A 20,228-nucleotide genomic window follows, 5' to 3' on the forward strand; every position below is an offset into this window, starting at 1 on the left:
CGTAAAGAACAAGAAAAATAGTACGCACTAACTGTTTGGTAGGCAATGAGCGACTACGGCTTAAGCGGTCAGCCAATACATAGGGTTCTATGGGGGCTGGGTGATCTTCGAGACTACGTTTAAACCGCAATTATGCGTTAAGCGGGTACGTATTAACGAGGTTTGACTGCACTATCCTTACTTCGCATAGCTGTCTGCTAATTTGCTATCGCAATCGATGCTTTGCCTTTCGGGCAAAACTGGGACATTTTTGTCATCGCAACTTTAGTGTATTGGGAGTAAATCTCGAGCGATAGTGCATACGGTAAGCATTTCTTTTTCGAATTTTCGTGCCGAACCTGGATATAATGAGATCCTTTTTATAACGAAGTTTTTCGGGAATTTATTAATTTCGTTATATCCAGGTTTAACTGTAGTTGCACTGTTCGAGGCTTGTTGAGCCAACATTTATAGACAAAAAAGTATCTATAAACGTTGCGTTGAGCCGCGAAGAGACCGCGAAATAGCTCTCAGCGCAATTTCAACGGAAAATCGCAGCGATCGCTGCAATGCTGCGACCAAGCAGAATTGGCCCTGTGACTGCGATTTTCATCGCATGCGACGGAACTTGCACTTCCGGTGCGCTGAAAATCGCACCATGTGAAACGGCTTTCAGAGATGTCTTCGCAGAACGAGGCAGCGCTATCTGCACTCGAAACTCCGCCGTCCAAGCACCACCTGTTTCATCGTCCGTAGCGACGTGCTCCCATAGTTTGATTATGTCAGTGGCTTCCACCGTGTTATAGTTTCACACATGGGGGTTTCGTCCTAGCGTACAAAGCCCCCCTTTTCCATTGATCAGCATGGCCACTGCTTCTAGCCTACATGATCATGGCACTCCCGGTTGTCATAATCGTCGATGTCATCGACTGCGCGAGCTCGTACTTTGAGTCTGCAAAATTTAAAATTTGCAGCTTCGTCTCAAGCGACACTTCCTCGCTTGGTCGGCACACCCCAGACCTCCCGCCAGTATTGCCAACGAATCTTTGGAAAATACCCTACGTCATAGTCAAAATTTCCCTACTTTACCCTACACAATTTCTGTATTACCCTACATTTTACCCTATGCCTAAAATAGCACCGTGTTATCATAATAAGGTAGAGACTATACTTCACAGACCGGCGTGATAGATGTGCAGTGGCGCTGAAATCGGTAGCGACTATCATCGAAATAACTAGCAAAAAAAAGAGCATATCAAAAGCGAGCGTACGCATCTTAGCGCACGTCATCTCCCAGAAGTGCAAGGGAGAGAGAGAGAGATTAAAGTCTATATTGAGCAAAAGATTACGGTGTGGCTTGCTGCTAGTCCGATGTGGGTTGTGTTGCATATAGGAAGTGGCCATAACAAAAACAAAACGTAGCAAACCAAAGCAGCACAATACCACAGGACATAAATAGAACCTACGGTGATATTGTGCAGATTCGCTGGTCAACCATCTTCACAGAGTGGAATGGCCGGCGAATTTCTTCTTCCCATTTCTTGCACATGAGCAAGCTAATTGTAAAGGATAAGATCCCGCTTTATAGAAGGCGCTCATACACATGGAACGAGAAGGTGATAATGCGGGCCGGTACCCCTTTTTTGTTTCTGCTCAACAATATGCGACCTTGCGCGAAGCAGTGCTCGCGATGCTAGGGGCCGAGCTACAAGCTAAGTTTTTGGATAGCAGGAAAGTGAGCGAAGCTACAAGCTTGCGCACCAACGATTATAGTGGCGAATGCTGCCGGTCCCATGGACACTGCTTAACACGATGAACCGGTAACGTGAGCATCAGTTAAAACGCTGGAACCAACGGCCGTCGCAAAATTCACAAGCCCCTCCCCACGCAACGAACGAATAGGAGATGGTGGAGAGAAAAAACAACAATGCTAGCAAAGAGATATGTGACGTCTGATCTTTCTGCTCTGCCCTATGCCAGTGAGACATGAATTAAAACAGTTAAAATTTTATTCAAAGAAAGATTTCGTTTTCGGATCTCTTTAGGAGTGTCGAGAATAGCACCCTCAAATCAAATTTCATTTCGCATGCAGTACGTGATGTAGGCGGCACAGACAAAAAGCCGAAATCAATTAGGCTTGACAGGGCTCTGCGTCCCTTTCAAAATTGTGTGAAATAATGAAAACAAGAATTAGGAATAGCAATCAAAAATTGTTTTGTCGCATTATATAATATGAAGAGCAGAAATCTAAATATACGCAATAAAGAAGTGTGGTTCAAGCAATGTAATACAGGGACAAACACCATTGTTGCAGAAGCAGGAGCGAGATAAGTAATCAGAAACAACGTGAATTGAACAAGGACGGTAACGAGTAGGAGAGTAGTTGTGTTCCATAATTTGTGCGTGCGCGGAGTATGAACCAGGTCGCTTTTGGATAAGCTGGATAAGCGCTCAATAAAGTATCTTCCTCGCTTTTTTTTTTTCTGCAAGGTATCGATGCAAGAGTAATTCAATGAATAGCAAGCTTACTGGACAAACTTGGAAGTTTTTTAAAGAGAGGTTCCATGTGTGCGTCATAGGCTGAGTTGCTCGGAGATGTCGCGTCGATCTGCTAGTTTTTAAAATTACTCAAGTGTTCATTTTTCGCTGATCGATGACGAGCAAATAGTGGATGCCCAAAGGATTCCAAAAATACCCTGCAAGTAGTAGAGTTGGCAACACTGCAGGCTCCCGCTGCAGCGCATTCCCACGCTCGCTGAGAGAGAAAGGGAGCGCAGGTGCCGCTCGCGTTCTCCCCTCCTCTTCTATGGACGCTTGCAGAACCGCCGGCAACGCAGACGCTTTTTGTTGCCGTCATGTGCCTATCTTCCGTGTTGATATCACTGATATGGCCCAAATCAAGGAACTTTACCGTAACTTGGGCACCCCACCAGGGAACATCGACGTGATTTACGATCGAACCTGGCTGACACGGGGCCACAGTTCACACGTTGCTGTTGGGTGCATCATTGAGATGTACACCGGGCTCGTGGTGGACCACATTGTACTGTCAAATTTTTGCTTGGGCTGCTCATCACATGGCCCGAAACCGGATGAGCAAGGATACGTAGCTTGGCATGCGAAACATGTACCAGACTGCCAAAAAAACATTGAGTGCAATGCCAGGCAAATGGAGGTGCAAGCTGCACTGCTGATGTTCCAGAGATCCCTAAACAAGTACAAGCTGCGCTATACGACAATGCTATCTGATGAGGACAGCAGGACGTTCCACGCCTTGACCGAGCAAGCTGTGTACGGGTTTATAAAGGTAGACAAAAAAGACTGCATCAACCATGTGCACAAGCGGATGAGAGCAGCGTTGCGTGGGTTCGTTGATAAAAAGAAAGCCCAAGGTGAACCACTTGGAGGACGGCTCACTCAGGACCGGATCAAGAAAATTGCAAATTATTATGGCTGGGCTCTGAGGAGCCACAAGAATGACATGCCAGGAATGAAGAGGGCAGTTGAGGCCACCCTGCGCCATATGTCGTCAACTAATGATGCACCCAAGCATGACCTTTGCCCTGAAGGGCTAGAATCCTGGTGGAGATACAACCGGGCTGTGGCAAAGGGCGAGGAACCCCCAGCGCACAAAAACAGCCTGCTCAACTTCGTGAACGAAGCTTTGGAGCCAGCCAGCCTTCAAGCGTCTGAGTGAAGAAGCCCTCTTGGAGCGGTGCACGGCCTGACTCAAAATGCCAGCGAGATGATCTGGGATCAAGCCCCAAAAACTAAGCACGCCTCACTGCACAGTGTGCAGAGGGCAGCGGCAGAAGCTATCAACCAGGGTGTCATGAGAAGTAACAATGCAATAGCCAAGAATCTGGGCTACAGTGCCGGCAGCTGTATGGTGCGCTGAAGCCTTGAGAAGGATCGTCGGAGGCTTCTCATGTCGAACAAAGATCACACAAACAGAAATGCAGTGACAAGCAAGCTTGCGAAGAGGCACAAGCCAGCAACAGACTGTGCCTACAGTCCTGGGCAACTATAGGTTTAGGTGTGACCTTTGTTGAATGCACAATTGTGCGAGTGTGCAAAATAACATTTTTGTTAATTTGAATTCTGGGATTTTATGTGCCAAAACCATGATATCCTGGATTAATTTTGAGCACCTGGGGTGCACTACATCACGAGAACATGTTCTTGCGTTTTGCCTCCATCGACATGTGGCTGCCACTGCTGGGATTTGATCCAGATTTTTTTTTGGCCTTATAAACTTTGTGCAAAGGACATAATTTGTTGGGGCCATGAACTCTGCACAACTTTATTTGTACAGGGATGCTATTTGTGTGCCTCCTGTTCAACAAGAGTCTAAAAGATAAATGTGAAGTGGCTGGTGCTAGCTTTCTGGCATTGCTTTCAATGACTGTGCATGATGTTGCAGCAAGTATCTCAGTGTTATTTTTGCACAGTGGCCACATACATATGAAATTGCTGCTGAAGGACAGTGCTACACGGTGATGCAATTCATATTGCCATATTGCTAAGCCAATAAAAGTTACAATGAACTGAAAGTTCAAACTCGTTTTCCTCAGTTTCATTTTTTTGGCCATCACGCACTGCCTTACGGAACTTTTTTGTATGTTGTTTTTAAGTACCAGCAAAAAGTTTGGTATGAATATATTTGTATTGAATGGATCTAACCGGTGATGCTATTAATTTATTTCTAAAGTTGTCTGCAAAATTCTAATTGCCACTAATTATAAATGAGAATGAGCAAAAATATTGCAATGAGAGGTACATCTGTTTTTTTCACACTATAAGTGCACTGAGAACAATAAAAATAGCATCACCGGCTAGAGCAACTCTCTGGCATTCTTGCCATATACTTTGCTTTTGTTTTTGACAAAGTTAAGTTTTTGAAAAGTCCCGTAAGAAATCGACTAAATTTCTGTATTAAATTTTTTTTATCTTTTAATCTAATGCAGATATACAAAATCTAATTAGATATTTGCAATCAGCAAAAAAAAACTCAGCAATGCTATTAGGTATCATCCAATGCATACGAAAATTAACAAAACTAATTTTAGAACCCACATTTCCCCTTAACAAAAGCTTTATAACACAATGTAATGCGTTGTCCAAGGACAGCGTCCTCCCCAATCTTTCCAAACTTCAGGCCGTCGGTGAATTCCCTTACCAACATCGATAAAATAACTGCGCAGTTTCGTTGGACTCTGTTCGTACTTCAGAGAGTTCATTCGAAATTTCGCCGCCATCATATCACCCCTGATGAAACTGCTCGGAAGCAGTTTCATCAGGGGTGATATACTCTCTCATCATGGTCATCAGAGTGTGAGGACGCTTTTACGAATCTACACCATCTAATTACTTCCGTGCTTATTAGTAAAGGCGCCCATTCGATGTCATCACAGATCATCATGCACTCTGTTGGCTCTCATCATTTAAACATCATTCAGGCTGCCTTACTCGCTGGGCCTTTCGGCTGCAAGACTTTGACAACCGCGTCACGTACCAAAACGGATGCCAGCATTCCCACACCGATGCACTGCCACGCTCTCCCTTGCCTGACATTTCCGTTAACCAGCATCTCAGTCTATCATTCCCGTCTTTTTTGTGCTGTGTGTTTTCCAATGAATCACCAACACGCCCAAGCTTCCACGCTAAACCCCTTAAGCAATGGCTCATACCCCAGTAAACGCGGCCTCCCCATTACGACGACAGAAGTGAAATTCTACGCTGCAATGATTAGCAACAACGCAGCCAGCTGTGGAAGCAGACGACAACGAATGCGGGAGCAGTGGCACGAGCACGAGCGTAAACCGAGGGGCGCCAACGAGCCAGCTGCGGAAGAAGACGACGACGCTCGACCCAATGCTGATGATAATTTTGTGCTTACATGGACGCCACCGAATCTGTGAGTTATAACAAAGCTTGGCTTGAAAATATATAAATCATATGTTATTCACCGTATAGTGTATATAATAATAGAAATTTTGCATTTCATGGTTGCCCTTAACCGAGATGGGGCGAAAAGTTTGCCTACGCGAGTTCGTAACTGCTGCCATTACCACGCAGCGAGTTCTGCCCGCGCGCCAACTGCAAAAGTCATGGCTAGCTAAGGCCGGCCTGGAGGCACGCAGAGGCATGCGCTTGCTCTTCGCGCCTCCAGACCAGCCGTGGGAGAGCATTGTAAGTTCGCGCAGCGGGCACAAGATAGCGCCAGCTGCTTCGCGTCGCCAGCAATCGTGCGAGCGTCCATAGAAGAGGAGAGAAAAAAAAAATGCGATAAGCGAGGAGCACCTGCGCTCCCGTTACAATGTCCCTCTCAGTAAGTGTGGACATGAGCAGCAGAAGCAGCGCGAGGTGCGGCGACAAAGTTCAAAGCTGTGTAGCTCGAGACGAAGCTGCAAATTTTGCAAGACTCGAAGTACGAGCTAGCGTAGTTGATGATATCAACGATTATGAAAACCAGGAGCGTCACGATCATGAAGGCTAGAATCAGTGGCCATGCCGATCAACAGACTTGTACGCCAGGACGAAACCCTCATGGGTAAAACCGACACGATGGAAGCTGCTGACATTCTCGAACTCTGGGAGAATGTTGCTACTGATGATAGGTGGTGCTTTAATGGAGGAGTTTCTGAGTGCAGATAGTGCTGCCTCGTTCCCTCATTCTGCAAAGAGATCTCCGACGGGGTGATCATTGTCGCAACAGACGGTGACGTTGTGCGACGGAGGCGACGACATCAGTGGCAGTGACGACGACATTGACAATGGCCCGTCTTTGACACCGACCCCGATGTTCAATGTCATCCATCGAGTCGCTCATTGATTTCATGCACACTAAATCCTAGCCCCCAGTGTTCGCGCAGCAGCTGGACGCGATGCACAGCGCGGTTGTGAACCTGAAACTTCTGCGAAAGCAAGTGCAGATTTCTGACTATTTCAGCACGCCTAACGACTGAGATGCTATTTAGAGATGTAAATAAATGCTTTATTTTGCACAGCCTGCTTTCTACAACGTCGACTTCTTACTGCAAGTGGCAAATTTGGTTTTGGGACTGCAACGGTGTATTTGGCAGCTTTTTTTAAACGCATGATCGGTTACACCGATGGGATTTTTCATTCTTCTTGATATCGTTACAAGTGGACTGCACTGTATTGGCGAGGAATGTAGAGCCAAAGTTACCCCGATTGCCAACGCGGCAAATCTTCAGCTCGCCAGGTGGTCTGCAGCCTCTACATTGCCCTGCCTGGCCGTTTGGGCGTGTCAGCATTGATTTGTATGGGCCACTTCCTCTGACAACCGCTGGGCCATCATTGCAGTTGACTATCTCAAGCGATACGCCGAAACCGCCGCCCTCCTAGCAGCGTGCGACGCTGCTTCGTTCCTGCTTTGCAGTTTCATGCTCCCTCACAGTCCACCCTAAGCTCAGTGATCGTAGGCGCGTTGTCCCAAGTCGTTGATGCCACCCTCGATCAGTGCCACATTGTTCATCGACATCCACTGTGTCGCCCTTAATCTAACTACTTAAAAACTTAAACTAACGACCTTAATCCACGCTTCAACCGTACACTTGGCGACATGCTTGCAATGTATGTCGCCTCTGACCACACAGATTGGGACCTCATTCTGCCCTTTGTTATCTACGCATACAACACAGCCATCTAGAGCACCCCTGGTTTTTTGTCCTTTTTCTCATTGTATGGCGGCTACCCGTCACACACTATAGCGACACAATTCTCCCGTGCCAGCCGGATGCATCCGAGTGTGTGCCCGTTTCCGCCACTGCGAGACATGCTGAGGAGTGCCACGAACTCGCATGGTCGTTAACTTCAACTGACCAGGTGTGCCAGAAGAGCAGCTGCGCCGACAACACCGACACAACCACTTTCCTTCCTGGCACGCTTGTGTGGCTGTCAGTTCCTTCAAATGCAATGGTCTCTCTTCGAAACTACTACCCAAGTACGAAGGCCCTTACCGTATTATTGAGCATACTTCTCTCGTGAACTACATCATCGAACCCGTCGCGCTCTCTTCGGACCTGTGCCGTCGGGGACGAGGTATTGTCCGTCTACAGTGCCTTCAGACATACTATGACCCGCTCATAGTGGTGAGCTCTTAACTCGCCAGGACAGCTCCTTTTCATTACTGGGGGTAATTGTAGTGAAGACAATGAACTGACCAAACATCATCACCAGTGCTAACCATGGGTTCGCCGCTCGTGCTAGGACTCTTGTGTCTGTTCTGAATTGAATTCTGGGGTTTTACATACCAAAACCACAATTTGATTATGCTTTACCACTGCGTTAGCTGCTCTCAATTCCCACTCAATAAACCTCTTTACATAAGCTTTTTTTCTACTGCTTTCAACAAAGCTTCCTTATCTTTTGGTCCTCATTCATTAACTCTTTCCGTACCGTACCCATTGGGTATGGTTATCCCTCTATCAATGGTTTGAAACGCCACTTTCGAGACCTTCCGCACCGTTCACAGACATACTGCGCTATTGGACGTGAAGGAGGAGAACTATTATTTAGTTTTCTAAGCAGTTTGCTTTTTTTCCGCGAGGCGGTGATTTTTTTACGCGCTCCGAAGTTTCGTGACCGTCAAAGGAGAACGAAAAGATGGCCGCCCACTATCGATGGTTTGAAGCACTGCTTTCGAGACCTTCCGCGCCGCTCACAGACACACTGCGTCATCGGGTGTGAAAGAGGAGAAACTTTTTTTTTTCTAAGCAGTTTTTTTTTTTTTTTTTGCCGCCAAGCGGTGATTTTTAAACGCGCTCCAAAGTTTTGCGATCGTCAAAGCAGATCGCAAAAATGTCCAGCTACGAAAACAGCGCACGCACTTCGGGAGATCGCAGATATGGCGATTCCGCTGCCTTTGCGACTGATCTTATCGATACATCAAATAGCAGCGAGTCAAAGGACGCTGACTTGCCCAACTGCAGTGCTTGCAGCTAAATATTTGTAGCGAGAGACCTGTTCAATGAAAAATTTAGATTTTTTCAGAGATAATAGAGAGTTTTAGCTTGTCCGGTAATCGGGTAGAAGCGGGCGGTCGGGGCGTTGGGGCGTGTTAGCGGAACCGTAAAAGTGAGCGGCCTGTATGGTGCTGTCACCTGGTGGCGCAGAGCTCAAACTGACAAAAACAGCTAATATTGCAGTAACCAAGCGTATTCTACTTCGCTGCTGGTGTAAATTTTCGGCAGTGGCGTAATCGTGTTGCTGCCGAAAATTTACATCAGCAGCGAAGTAGAATACACTTGGTTACTGCAATATTAGCTGTTTTTGTCAGTTTGAGCTCTGCGCCACCAGGTGACAGCACCATACAGGCCGCTCACTTTTACGGTTCCGCTAACACGCCCCAACGCCCCGACCGCCCGCTTCTACCCGATTACCGGACAAGCTAAACCTCTCTAGTGCCTAATAGACAGCAATACATTTTGTACATCTCATAATTTCCAAACATTTTTTTCTTAATAGATACCCAAGCGTGTCTTTACAAACTTTGTTCAATTTTATCATAGAATCTTGATTTTAACAATTTATATCTTTTTTATGACATGCATCTTGTTAATAAAACTGAATGCGTGAAAAGTGCATTCACTTTGCTTTCTGTTTATGCATTACATTAAATGCTGAGTGCAGTAGTTCCTTGAGAAAAAAAAAAAAAACATCTGCCGTAACATACAAAAACAACAATTTTCCCCATGGTAGGGAAAGAGTTAATGAGCTGATTGGGAACCTTGTCTAACCATGTGGCTGTGCGCTTAGGAATTGAACGTGGGCATTCCGTGCCATCTGGTGGAGGGTGTGGCAGTTAATTTAGATGGCTGATGACAGATGGTTTCCATTGCCATCTGTTACGTTACCACTCACGTGTACATAACATCATAGTTTGAATAAAGGTGGGGTGCTGCCAAGCATGGGCAGACACTATCAGAAAAGTTGTTTTACATAGTTGACGAGCCCGATTTGGCTTGGCACGCAATGGCCATATCTGATAGACAACATAACAGGCCCGTAATTCAATTTTTGACGTGATAGAATTAAGGGCCCCATGTCACAGAAAATCTGGCGTCAGTGTCGGTGGCTGAGAAAATCATCCCGAACCACCTCGACCACGCAGGCCCTCCATGTGGTGCAGAGGCATTAGTGAATTAATTGAATTTCTAAATGTAAAATCTGTCAGGAAAATCGTAAAGTACGACTTAACCACAACCTACAGACATGATAGTGTTGGATTGCAATTTGAATATACGAGAAAACATAACTTTGTTACGAAAAAACTCAAACACAAACCCCTGTTCCAGTATTTATACCATTCATACAGCGGTGTACCCGGGTAGGTTACTTGCAAAAACACCATTAGGATGGCACTCGCCTCTTCGGCAGCAGCGGCGAAGGTGTAGAAAAAAAGCTGCAGTTGCCAGGAAGCCTGACAAGCATTCAGGGATCTTTGAATGCTATCGTGTTCCACTCTTAAAGGCGAAGCTTAAGCGTCCTCCAAATTTTTTTTTTAAGTGTCAACTATTCATCAAGGGAAAACAAGGGGAATGTGGGAGATAGCGATTCAAGACGATGAGTAACACGAGAACAAGGTGAGAGCAGGAGCCAACGTTTCGACAAGTGGACTTGTCTTCTTCAAGGCGACATCTCCTCTCCTCGGCACAGTATATATAGGTAGGGTTCTTCTAAAGGGGAGAGAAGGTGAGGCGGGTGGGTGAGGTAACGAGCGAGAGTGTGTTAGCGGCGAGGGTGTAGAATTGCAAAGAAATACAATGCACTACTGATAGTCGGTGGAGTAGTTTGAGGCAGGTTGACGTGTCATGGCAGGTTCCTCTTTTCATGCATGGGGTCTGGACTAGGGGGGGGGGGGGGGGTCTGCTCGGCTGGAGGTCAGTGAACTATTGTGCCTGACAGGGAGAATAAAAGTAGTGGCGGAAAAAATGGTGTTCAGGCGCACAAAAATAATGGTAAAGCGGGAAGGGGGGGTGGGGGGGGTGGGGGGGGAGAGGCGTAGATATATAGATAAAAGGACGAAAGGATTGAGTGAAAGCAAAGGTAGGTTGGAATATGTTTGACAATCGAATAACAAAAAAAAAAAAAAGACCAACTAAGCAACTCAATGAACAATAAGTGATGTTGTCTATGCTTTTCATTTTAGCATAGCGAATAGATTCTAAAGCTCCCTTTTAAGACGCATGCGCATCAAGGAATTCTTTCTCGATAGGCCCGATGTAGGAAAACATGATAAAGACTCTCTGAGACCCCCTAGCACGTGGACACCAGAAGTCGAACAGAGCCCAGACCTTGATCTATACATAAAACTAATCTCAAAGGAAATTCTAGAGTCAACAAGACATTGCCACAAGTGCAACAATTTGTTCACCGCTGAACACAAAATTCTTAAAGAACTCGCGGAAAGAAAGGCGCGTGCGCCGATCCACGCTTCACGAGACGTCTCGAGTGGCTCGGAGCGGGGCACCGGTATAGACGAACACGGATCGTTCGAACGCGCCACCGTTCGCGTGGCCGTACACGTGAACGACTAGGCGATGGGGTAATAGCATGGGGCGAACATATTCGCTCGCTATCCGGTCGCGGTGAGTCGGAGTTCTTTGATTTGTCGCGTGCCCATGTGAATGTTCTATTGGTTGTAATTCGGCTAGTGTGTATTAGTGTATGAAAGGTGCAATAAATGCCCTTTTGATTGTTTGCACTACTGTGTTGTCGTTCCTTTGTCCCAAGAGCATGTGTGAGACCCCACATCTAACGTAAGTCCGACTCACCGCGACTGGATAGCGAGCGAATATGTTCGCCCCATGCTATGACCCCATCGCCTAGTCGTTCACGTGTACGGCCACGCGAACAGTGCCGCGTTCGAACGGTCAGTGTTCGTCCATACTGGTGCCCCGCTCCGAGCCACGCGAGACGTCTCGTGAAGCGTGGATCGGCGCACGCGCGGAACGTCCGCGTCGCTCACCGATCCCAACCCCAAAGAGCTCTCTTGGTATGCACAAGCATACCAAGAGCGCCTTCAACCTTTTTCTCCCAAGTCACCCCGCCGTTCGGTGGCGTTGGCATCGCGACACTCACGCCATCTCTCGCAACGCGCCGCAACCACCACGACCGCCTCCGGCGCCCAGCCACGCGGTGAAGCTGGACCACAGGAGACGCGTGAGAGTCGCGCATCCCCACAATATATATATATATATATATATATATATATTGACAAATTAGATTTCTCAATAGCGAGTTTTAGATTAGGGGCGCAAGTAGCTTGTGTATCCAGAATGCCCAAGGTACGCTTGGGTTTTGCTGGGACCCCCGAGCGGCTGGTGTGCAGCGATGTGGAACGCAAGCCATCCTCTCGCCTGAAATATTTTGGCAGATTGTGCCTGCGCTCACCTGGTCTCGGCGTGGATTGGCTGGCCCACCGTAGAGAGCACACAGGGTCCCCAAGGACACATTCTTCACCTTGTGCACGGGCTTGCCCACATCCTGCTGCTGCAGAGCTGCGTGTGCCGCCTGCGTGGTCCCACATCATGCCACGTGTGCTCAAAACACTTGAGCAAGGGCCTACCTGAGTGTCAAACACATTCTGCAACTTGATGCCGAACTGGAAGAAGAGGGCTGCACTGTCGTTCCTGCAGTCGTGCATCACCTGCACACACGCAGCAAGTGGGCATTAACTATCTACCCGTTCAGCCACCCTCACCTAGGTTACCATAGTAACCATTTGTGACATGCCCAAAGTCAGTGACTATGCGCTGTAGATTTGTTACCCAGATGTGTGAGCCAACCAGACTGATAGCACAAGCTACCTTGAAATGTGCAAAGTACGCAGCTGAATTTCAAAACATGGCCAACTTGGAGAACAGCAGTTACCAACTGCCTACGGTATGCTCTCAAGCAAGTTAAAGCAAGAAACAAAGCTATCCTAAATGATTGGTAACCTTCAGTTTTCCTTGATGACTGTTTCACATACCATATTCACTGACACAATAAATCGTATATTAAATGCACCCCCCTCTTCAAAATTAGGAATTAACATACCCCCGGCTGTTGTCCCTTGCCAATGAATGGCCGTGCTGTAGTATTCTGGACACTGTCAAATTCTGCAATGGCGGCACACTGATCAGATGCCCCCTTGGTCATGATGCTGGTGCATGTCACCAAGAGGCGGAAAAATGAATGGTCACTGCGGCGGTGCAAGAGCCAATCAAAATGGCACAGCAAGGAACACTCAGCTTACTTTTACAGCCAAGCTTTTTTTTGCCTCTACAATTTGCCCTGTCATGATGTCAGTGAGTAGAAGCTGTCACTGTCAATGACTTCTGCGAGGTTTCGTAACACTCAGCACCCAACTGGCTGACGCCGTTTTTGGAACTGTGCCAAACTTGCTATATTTGCACAGTGTCACGGCAGGCTGTCTTTGACACTTCCGATGTTGAATCACATGAAATCTCGTGAAAGTGATCTTTTAATTTTTTTTTATTTTTTTATTTAGAAAACACCTTACAGGCCCTGCCAGGCATAGAGCAAGAGGGGAAATGTAACAATGAGCTATTGAGTACAATAGAAACAACTCAAAAATAATTCTAACATAAATGTACAGTGGCTAAACTAAAAAACAAAACAAAGTACAGAATGCACAAGCATACCAGCAAATAAGAGAAAGCAGATTAAGTAAAAAGCGCGGACAGATATTCACGAAATATTTTACGATCGGTTATCGAGACGATTTCATCAGGAAGACCATTCTAGTGAGATATGGCACGAGGTACAGCAGATAAATCTTGAGGACGTACGAGCGGGGCATTCGAGGGGCATTATGCATGGCTTATCGAAATGAACATATTTGTGAAGTAGACAGAGCAAAGCAACCTTGCGACGGATGTCTAGGGGCTGTAAAGAAACATCAAGCTTAATCTGCATTATACTGCAGTTCCGATCAAAATTCCAAGTGATATACTGGGCAGCTCTGTTCTGTATGCGTTCAAGCATGGTTATTAAATATTCTTGGTATGGTTACTATACGGCGGATGCAAATTGAAACTGCGGGCGTACAAACGTCAGGTATGCTAATTTACGCACGTCAGCAGATGAATTTTGCAAGTTACATCTCAGAAAGCCAAGTGTTTTGATGCAGTTGCGCAAATTGTAGTAATATGCAAAGACCAAGAAAGGTTAGTAGTGAGGTTCACGCCAATGTATTCGTAGGTAGTGGTACGTTACAAAGTCGTGTTATTTGAGCTCTATGTGAATATGGAACTAGTGCACTTGTGTGAGAACGATATATAATATTGCATTTGGAAGGGTTAAGAGACATTTTCCATCAGTCAGTAATAGTGTGAAGGTCATGCTGCAAGGTGGTATGATGATTAGTGGAATTAATTGGTTGGTAAACAACACAATCGTCGGCAAATAGTCGTATGCAAGAGGAAATGTTTGAAGGTAGATCGTTAATAAATATTAGGAAAAGTAGAGGCCCCAAGACACTCCCCCTGTGGTACACCAGAAGTGACCTCAGTAATAGAAGGACAATCGTTAACAACCGCAAATTGACGATGAAGCGATACAAAGTTTCTAAGCCGAGAAAGGGTTAGTGAGTCGATACCTAGATGAGATAATTTAGAAATGAGACGGCAATGGGCAACACAATCGAATGCCTTTAAGAAGTTCAGGAAAATGGCATCTATTTGTTGACTGTTGTTCATACTTAAGTGTAGATCGGTGGTGAACTCCACTAACTGTGTTTTGCACTAAAGACCTTTCCTGAAGCGATGCTGTTTCTGAAAAAAAAAAAAAACGTTATTTTTTTCGAGGTGCGAGTAAATGTGCGAGATGATTAAGTAGTTTGCATGACGCAGATGTTAGCGATATTGCGCGACAGTTTTCAGACCTATGTTTATCTCCTGTTTTAAAAATGGGGATAACCTTCATAATCTTCCAGTCTACGGGCAAGACGCCAGACGATAAGGTCTGCTTAAAGATATGGTACAGAATGACACTTGGAATAGATACTGTGTGTTTAATAGTTTAGTGTTAATATTGTCAATACCACAGGCAGATGTTTTTTTAAGTTTGTTAATGAGGCTAACAATGCCTTCAGTTTAGGTATTTATGGGTGCCATGAATGGGTAATTGTATTCCGAAACCACTGGAATATTGGAATGGTCTTCCCTTGTAAAAACAGAAGAAAAAAAATGCATTGGATAACGATAAACATTCGCTGTCTGAAAGAGGTTGCTGTTTGTCGTCTAGCAAGGAATTATCGAAACTGAGATCAGGTGTTACCATTTGCTATAATATTTGCAGATTAGTCTTCAGCAGAGAAAGTAAGCTGTGAGCGAAGTACTTGTCTTTAGCAGTGCGTAAGGAAACAATGTACTCACTAGGAAAAGTTTTGTGCTTGCTTCATGAGGACTCACTTGCACGGTTTCTCGCAGTAGGCTAGAGATGCTTTTTTTTTTATTACGAAGTGTCCGCAGTTTTAGCAGCAGAGCTGTTTAGGCCAGCCGTTATTCCGTTAGTGCAGAAAGGGTCCAAGCGCCCTGTGACACATACCCCTGTGAACTCGCGAAGCTGAGACTGGCTAAGTCTAGCTAAGCATGGTTAGTCAGTCATCGATGCCAGCTTAGTCAGTCATCGGTAGCCAATGAAAAGCTAATCAATAATCGATCAATAATCAATAAATTCCAGAAAATGCTGGGGATGACTTGGTAGTACTTAGCCTCGCCCAAATACCACCATGAAAGCAGCACTTGTCGGGCTCGCCAAACACTCCGATGTACTAAGGGTGAGCCTGTTCCTGTATTAAGTGGCCTGCAATCAAGCCTTCCCTTCAGACTCCTACGTCTTCGGCCACCATCGTAGCCACAGAACTTTATTTGCCATTTCCTCTTCGCACCCTGGACACCGTCCCGCACAAGCAGCAGACGATCTTGTTAATATTTCTACCCCCTTTCACGGCATCATTTTAATGTATTATAGAGCATAGTATTTTAATTTTTTTATTTTACCACTATGCTTGTATGTGTTTTTTTATGTGTACAGTAGAACCCTGCTGTTACATTCCCGGGTGCTGCGTTTTCCCGGCTGTTACGTCGTTTTCGGCCGGTCCCGGCACAGCTCCCATAGAACCCAATGCATTGATAACCCCGCTGTTACGCCGCAACTGTGGGACCGTTCCCGCATCATACGTTGCGAACTGCCACCCCGCACCTGCCCGAGCAGCCATTTTGACTTTTCATGTCGCTTGGCTTGGTTGCTTGATGACGGCATTGGCCGCCCAAAGTGCCGGGGGCGACACTTAAGACGTATTTTCGGTTTCCGCCAGCAAAAGTATGGCCCTTGAGATCTGTATTTGCTATCTAAAGATGGTGTCTATGACGCATTGCAGCCATAAAATTGGTTTTGACTCATAGATGTTCCGTATGAAGTCCAAGGGCGATAACACCATCACTTCGCGCTAGGTGCTGCATGTGCCAGTGAAAGTGTGCGAGGGGAGCCGACGACCGCGTCTAAATCTCGCACGCGAAAGAAAGAAAAGCAGGGAGGAAGCGCGCCTTCTTCCGTTGTGCTCGAGGCATCGGTGAGGGAGCGAGGCGGGAGGGATAGCGGGCAGCGTTGTGCTCTGGCATCGGCGGCACGCGGGGCATATCTTGAAAGTGATCTGTGTTGGGGGCAGAGTCTACGCAGTGTAGGTGTGTCGGCGACTAGTAGCTTTGTGCGTGCTGTGTCTTCTCGGAGCTCAGTTTGGGTTGAAGTGATAGACAACAGCGTGAAGGTCACTTCGCTCGCTTCTACAGCGGCTCTTAAATTCCTCACGCCAGCGTTTGACAGCGTGTGTCGGCGCTCATTGAGTGTGATGTGTTCATGTTTACCTGTGGGCGCTGACATCATGCTTGTTAATACAGTTAATAAGCGAATGTTTACAAGTTTGTACAGACGATAAAACTACTATTCTTACTTTGTATAGCTGTCTACTAATTTGCTATCGCAATCGATACTTCGGCTGTCGGGCAAAACTACGACTCTTTTTCACACGTAAGAATTAAAATAATATGGTGTGCAGTTCAACACTGCTCCCAATTCTCAATTTTTCCTGTTTCCCGGCTCTTATTTTTTTTTTTTACGGTTCAGCGAAAAAGGTATCAGCGGGGTTATACTATATGTGTATTATTATTATTATTATTATTATTATAGTGCATGAAAGTGTCTTTGTATGCCGGAATGCAGTGTTAGAAGTACTTGCCGGGCTGAGGTTAGCATTTAGCTTGTGCACGAAAGACTCAATTGTATTTGGTACATAAGACCCTACCAGCTGCCTCGCCAGGCTGGTAGGGAAGCATTTAAGGAGAGGAGGATGTGAGGATTGAGGTATGCGCTGGCGCCATTGTGCAGGCTTCACCTGCTGTGCTGTCCCCAAGCCTCTCCCATTCGTTCACAACCAGTTTCAGTGGTGGTGCTCCACTTACGACGGTTTGCGATGGGGGCGGGCCGTCCAATAGTTTGGCCAATGGCCAAACCAATAGATGAGTACGAGTTATGCATGAATTTGAAACATGCAGGTTATTTTTTATTAAACAGGTATGTGCCAGAGTTTCAATGAGTCACCCTCTAGTGTCAAACTGGGAGTCTCCATAAAGACTGTTGTGGGCAATGAAATCACCTACAATTATGTAAGGTTCAGGAAGCTCGTCCACCAGGCTACAGAAATCGTTTTTTTTTTTTGGCAGTAGATTAGATGAAAAGTATAATGAGCAGATGATAACAAACTTTTTCTATAAGATTGCTTGTGCTGCCACTACTTAAAGAGGCGTCCGCAGTTCAAAAGGCCAGCATGCTACACATTTATTGACTATGATCGTTACACCACCGGACGATGCGTAATTGTCACAATCTTTTAAGAAAATGGCATATTGCCAGAGAAAGTTTGTATGCGAAGGCATCAAGTGCACCTCTTGAACACACAGCACCCTTGGAGTGTATTTATGGATGAGTTCTCTGATATCATTGAGATTATGGAGAAGTCCTATGACGGTCCATTGTAGTGTCTGTGTCTGCACAATAAGAGAAGTGCTGGTACTGTGTGTTGAAAAAAAGAAAACTAACTCCAGGCACCGTGATACGAGTTTTGTATTTTTTGGAGCAGCTTATGGAATCGCGCTGCTCCTTAGGCGCTGGCTGCTGCACTGTCATGCTCGGTGTTGAGTCTATCGCCTCTTGAGAGGTGCTCTTGTGAGCGGTGAGTTTGAGGTGAAGGCCTCATCTTGAGGGATGAGACTCTGGAGGACACCAACCCGGAGGTCGATGGAGTGGGCGGATGGCATCGTTGCCAGCTCACTGCGTCTGGGACAAGCAGCCGCCAGAAGCCACTGTGGCACTGTCCCCAGACTTCGGCAAAGCTGTTTGGCAGGTATGATAGCCGCCTGCGTGCCTCCTTGAACAATATATTTTCTTCGAGATTGATTGCCACGATAGCTTTTTCTTTTTTCCATGATGGGCAGGACCCCTAAATGTATGACATGCTCCCCGTCACAGTGAAGAGAGTTTTCAAAGGATTTAGAGGAGTGCTGATGAGCACTGCATTTTGCACAAGTTTGACGGCCTCGGCAGTTCTGTGAATAGCTGAATCGCTGGCATTTGAAGCATCACAGAGGGTTTTGGACATATCGCCTGACCTGGATCTTCACGTACCCTGCCTCAATACTCTCAGGAAGCATACTAGAACTAAAGGTAAGTATTAGATGCTTGGTTTTGATTTCTTTGCTGTCGTGCCTAATTATAATTCATTGATTACATTTTGCTTGCTCCAGCCTTTTATTAGTTTAGCTTCATCCACCTCCATAAAATCATCATCAGAAACAACAACACGGGTGGTGTTCATCATGTGGTGCAGGGATATTGTAACTGGGATGTCCCCGAATGACACTAGACTAGGCAGCTCGTCATGTTGTTTCTTATCACAGAGTTCCAAAAGGAGATCACTGCTAGCCATTTTCAATGCTTTGTAGCCTGGGCCAAGAGTTTCAGTCAGACATTTTGAAACGAGAAAAGGTGAGACCAGTCTCACCATTTTTTCTGGTTTATCAGAATGAATGACATGAAATCGTGGAATGTTTTGCGTTAGTTTGCAAAAAAAATTAAATACATCTTCAGTGTGATGAGAAGGTCCAGGGCTTACCCGTGTCTCCCTGTTGGTGGAGCAGAGTCGCGTGGTTGCACTTGCGCTGCTTCTATAGAAACAAGCGCGTGAGTGTCCGCATGCTGCCCGCTGTGCCTTTTGTTTTTTAACAGCGAGGCTGTTTAAGCCAGCTGTAAAACGTGTGCGTTTCACGAAAAGCCAGCTGCGCCGTAGCCATGGCAATCAGCGACGCAGCAGCTGCCTGCCACTGCGTTGCCTAGCAACCACCTCGCGGAGCGTCGCACCTTATGCTAAGGAGAGAGAAAGAGAAACTGAGAGCGAGAGAGAGTGCGCACGTTGCGCGTTATGCTCGGGAGAGAGAAATAGAAAATGAGAGAGAGAGAAACGAATTGTAGCACTTCCAACGAGAGCTGCTGCAGACGCCAACCGCACTTCTCCATTTCCCCGCACTCGTGGTGTCTGTGACTGCAGCAGGTGCCTTAGCGACCGCTCGGCCGAGCTCCCACCAGCTGTGCGCTACGGCACATGCGCCATGACGTCATCCCGGCGTTTCGTCTGCTGCGCATCGCCCGTACATTGTGCATAGCTTTTTCCCCACTTCCCCTATGTGTGTTCGGACTGAAAGTGCTTCGCGAGGCGTTCCCCGATGCCACAGACCACGAGGAAATGCTTATACACTTTGTATAGCCATCACCCGCTAGGAACCGATCAGCTCCGCTGTGTCTTTAGCCTTGATGTAATAGTTCAGTGGAAATCCGCTAGGTGGAGATAGGTAATTAAAGGGAAACTGAGACTTCCACCCAAATGTAGCAATTGCTACAATGGAAACCCAACCGGGTTCCTCGAAAGAAAGCCTCGCAGTTGAGGAAAAATTCGTCCTGGTCCGGGACTCGAACCCGGGACCACCGCCTTTCCGGGGCAGCCGCTCTACCATCTGAGCTAACCAGGCGGCTAGCAGATGGCAGGGCGAAGTCGAATTCGTCGACAACTTCGACGCAAAGGCAAGTGTTTGATGTAATAGTTCAGCGGAAATCCGCTAGGTGGAGATAAGTAATTAAAGGGAAACTGAGACATCCACCCAAAT

General features: G+C 46.4%; 1 protein-coding gene and 1 non-coding gene across 2 annotated transcripts in view; both read right to left on the reverse strand.

Annotated features, from left to right (window-relative positions):
• LOC119431023 (egalitarian protein homolog) overlaps positions 1–20,228 on the reverse strand; it is a 327,683-nt gene that overhangs the window by 110,087 nt on the left and 197,368 nt on the right. Inside the window, exons 6-7 of the mRNA XM_037698491.2 lie at positions 12,575–12,655; positions 12,400–12,519 (exon numbers count right to left, since the gene is read on the reverse strand). Coding sequence (XP_037554419.1) covers positions 12,400–12,519; positions 12,575–12,655 — 201 coding nt within the window. The remainder of the gene's footprint in view (positions 1–12,399; positions 12,520–12,574; positions 12,656–20,228) is intronic.
• Trnas-gga (transfer RNA serine (anticodon GGA)) lies at positions 20,019–20,093 on the reverse strand. The gene has a single exon. It is a non-coding gene; the product is annotated as a tRNA-Ser (tRNA).

This window comes from Dermacentor silvarum, chromosome 10, assembly GCF_013339745.2.
Source record: "Dermacentor silvarum isolate Dsil-2018 chromosome 10, BIME_Dsil_1.4, whole genome shotgun sequence".
NCBI classification, from domain to species: Eukaryota; Metazoa; Arthropoda; class Arachnida; order Ixodida; family Ixodidae; genus Dermacentor; species Dermacentor silvarum.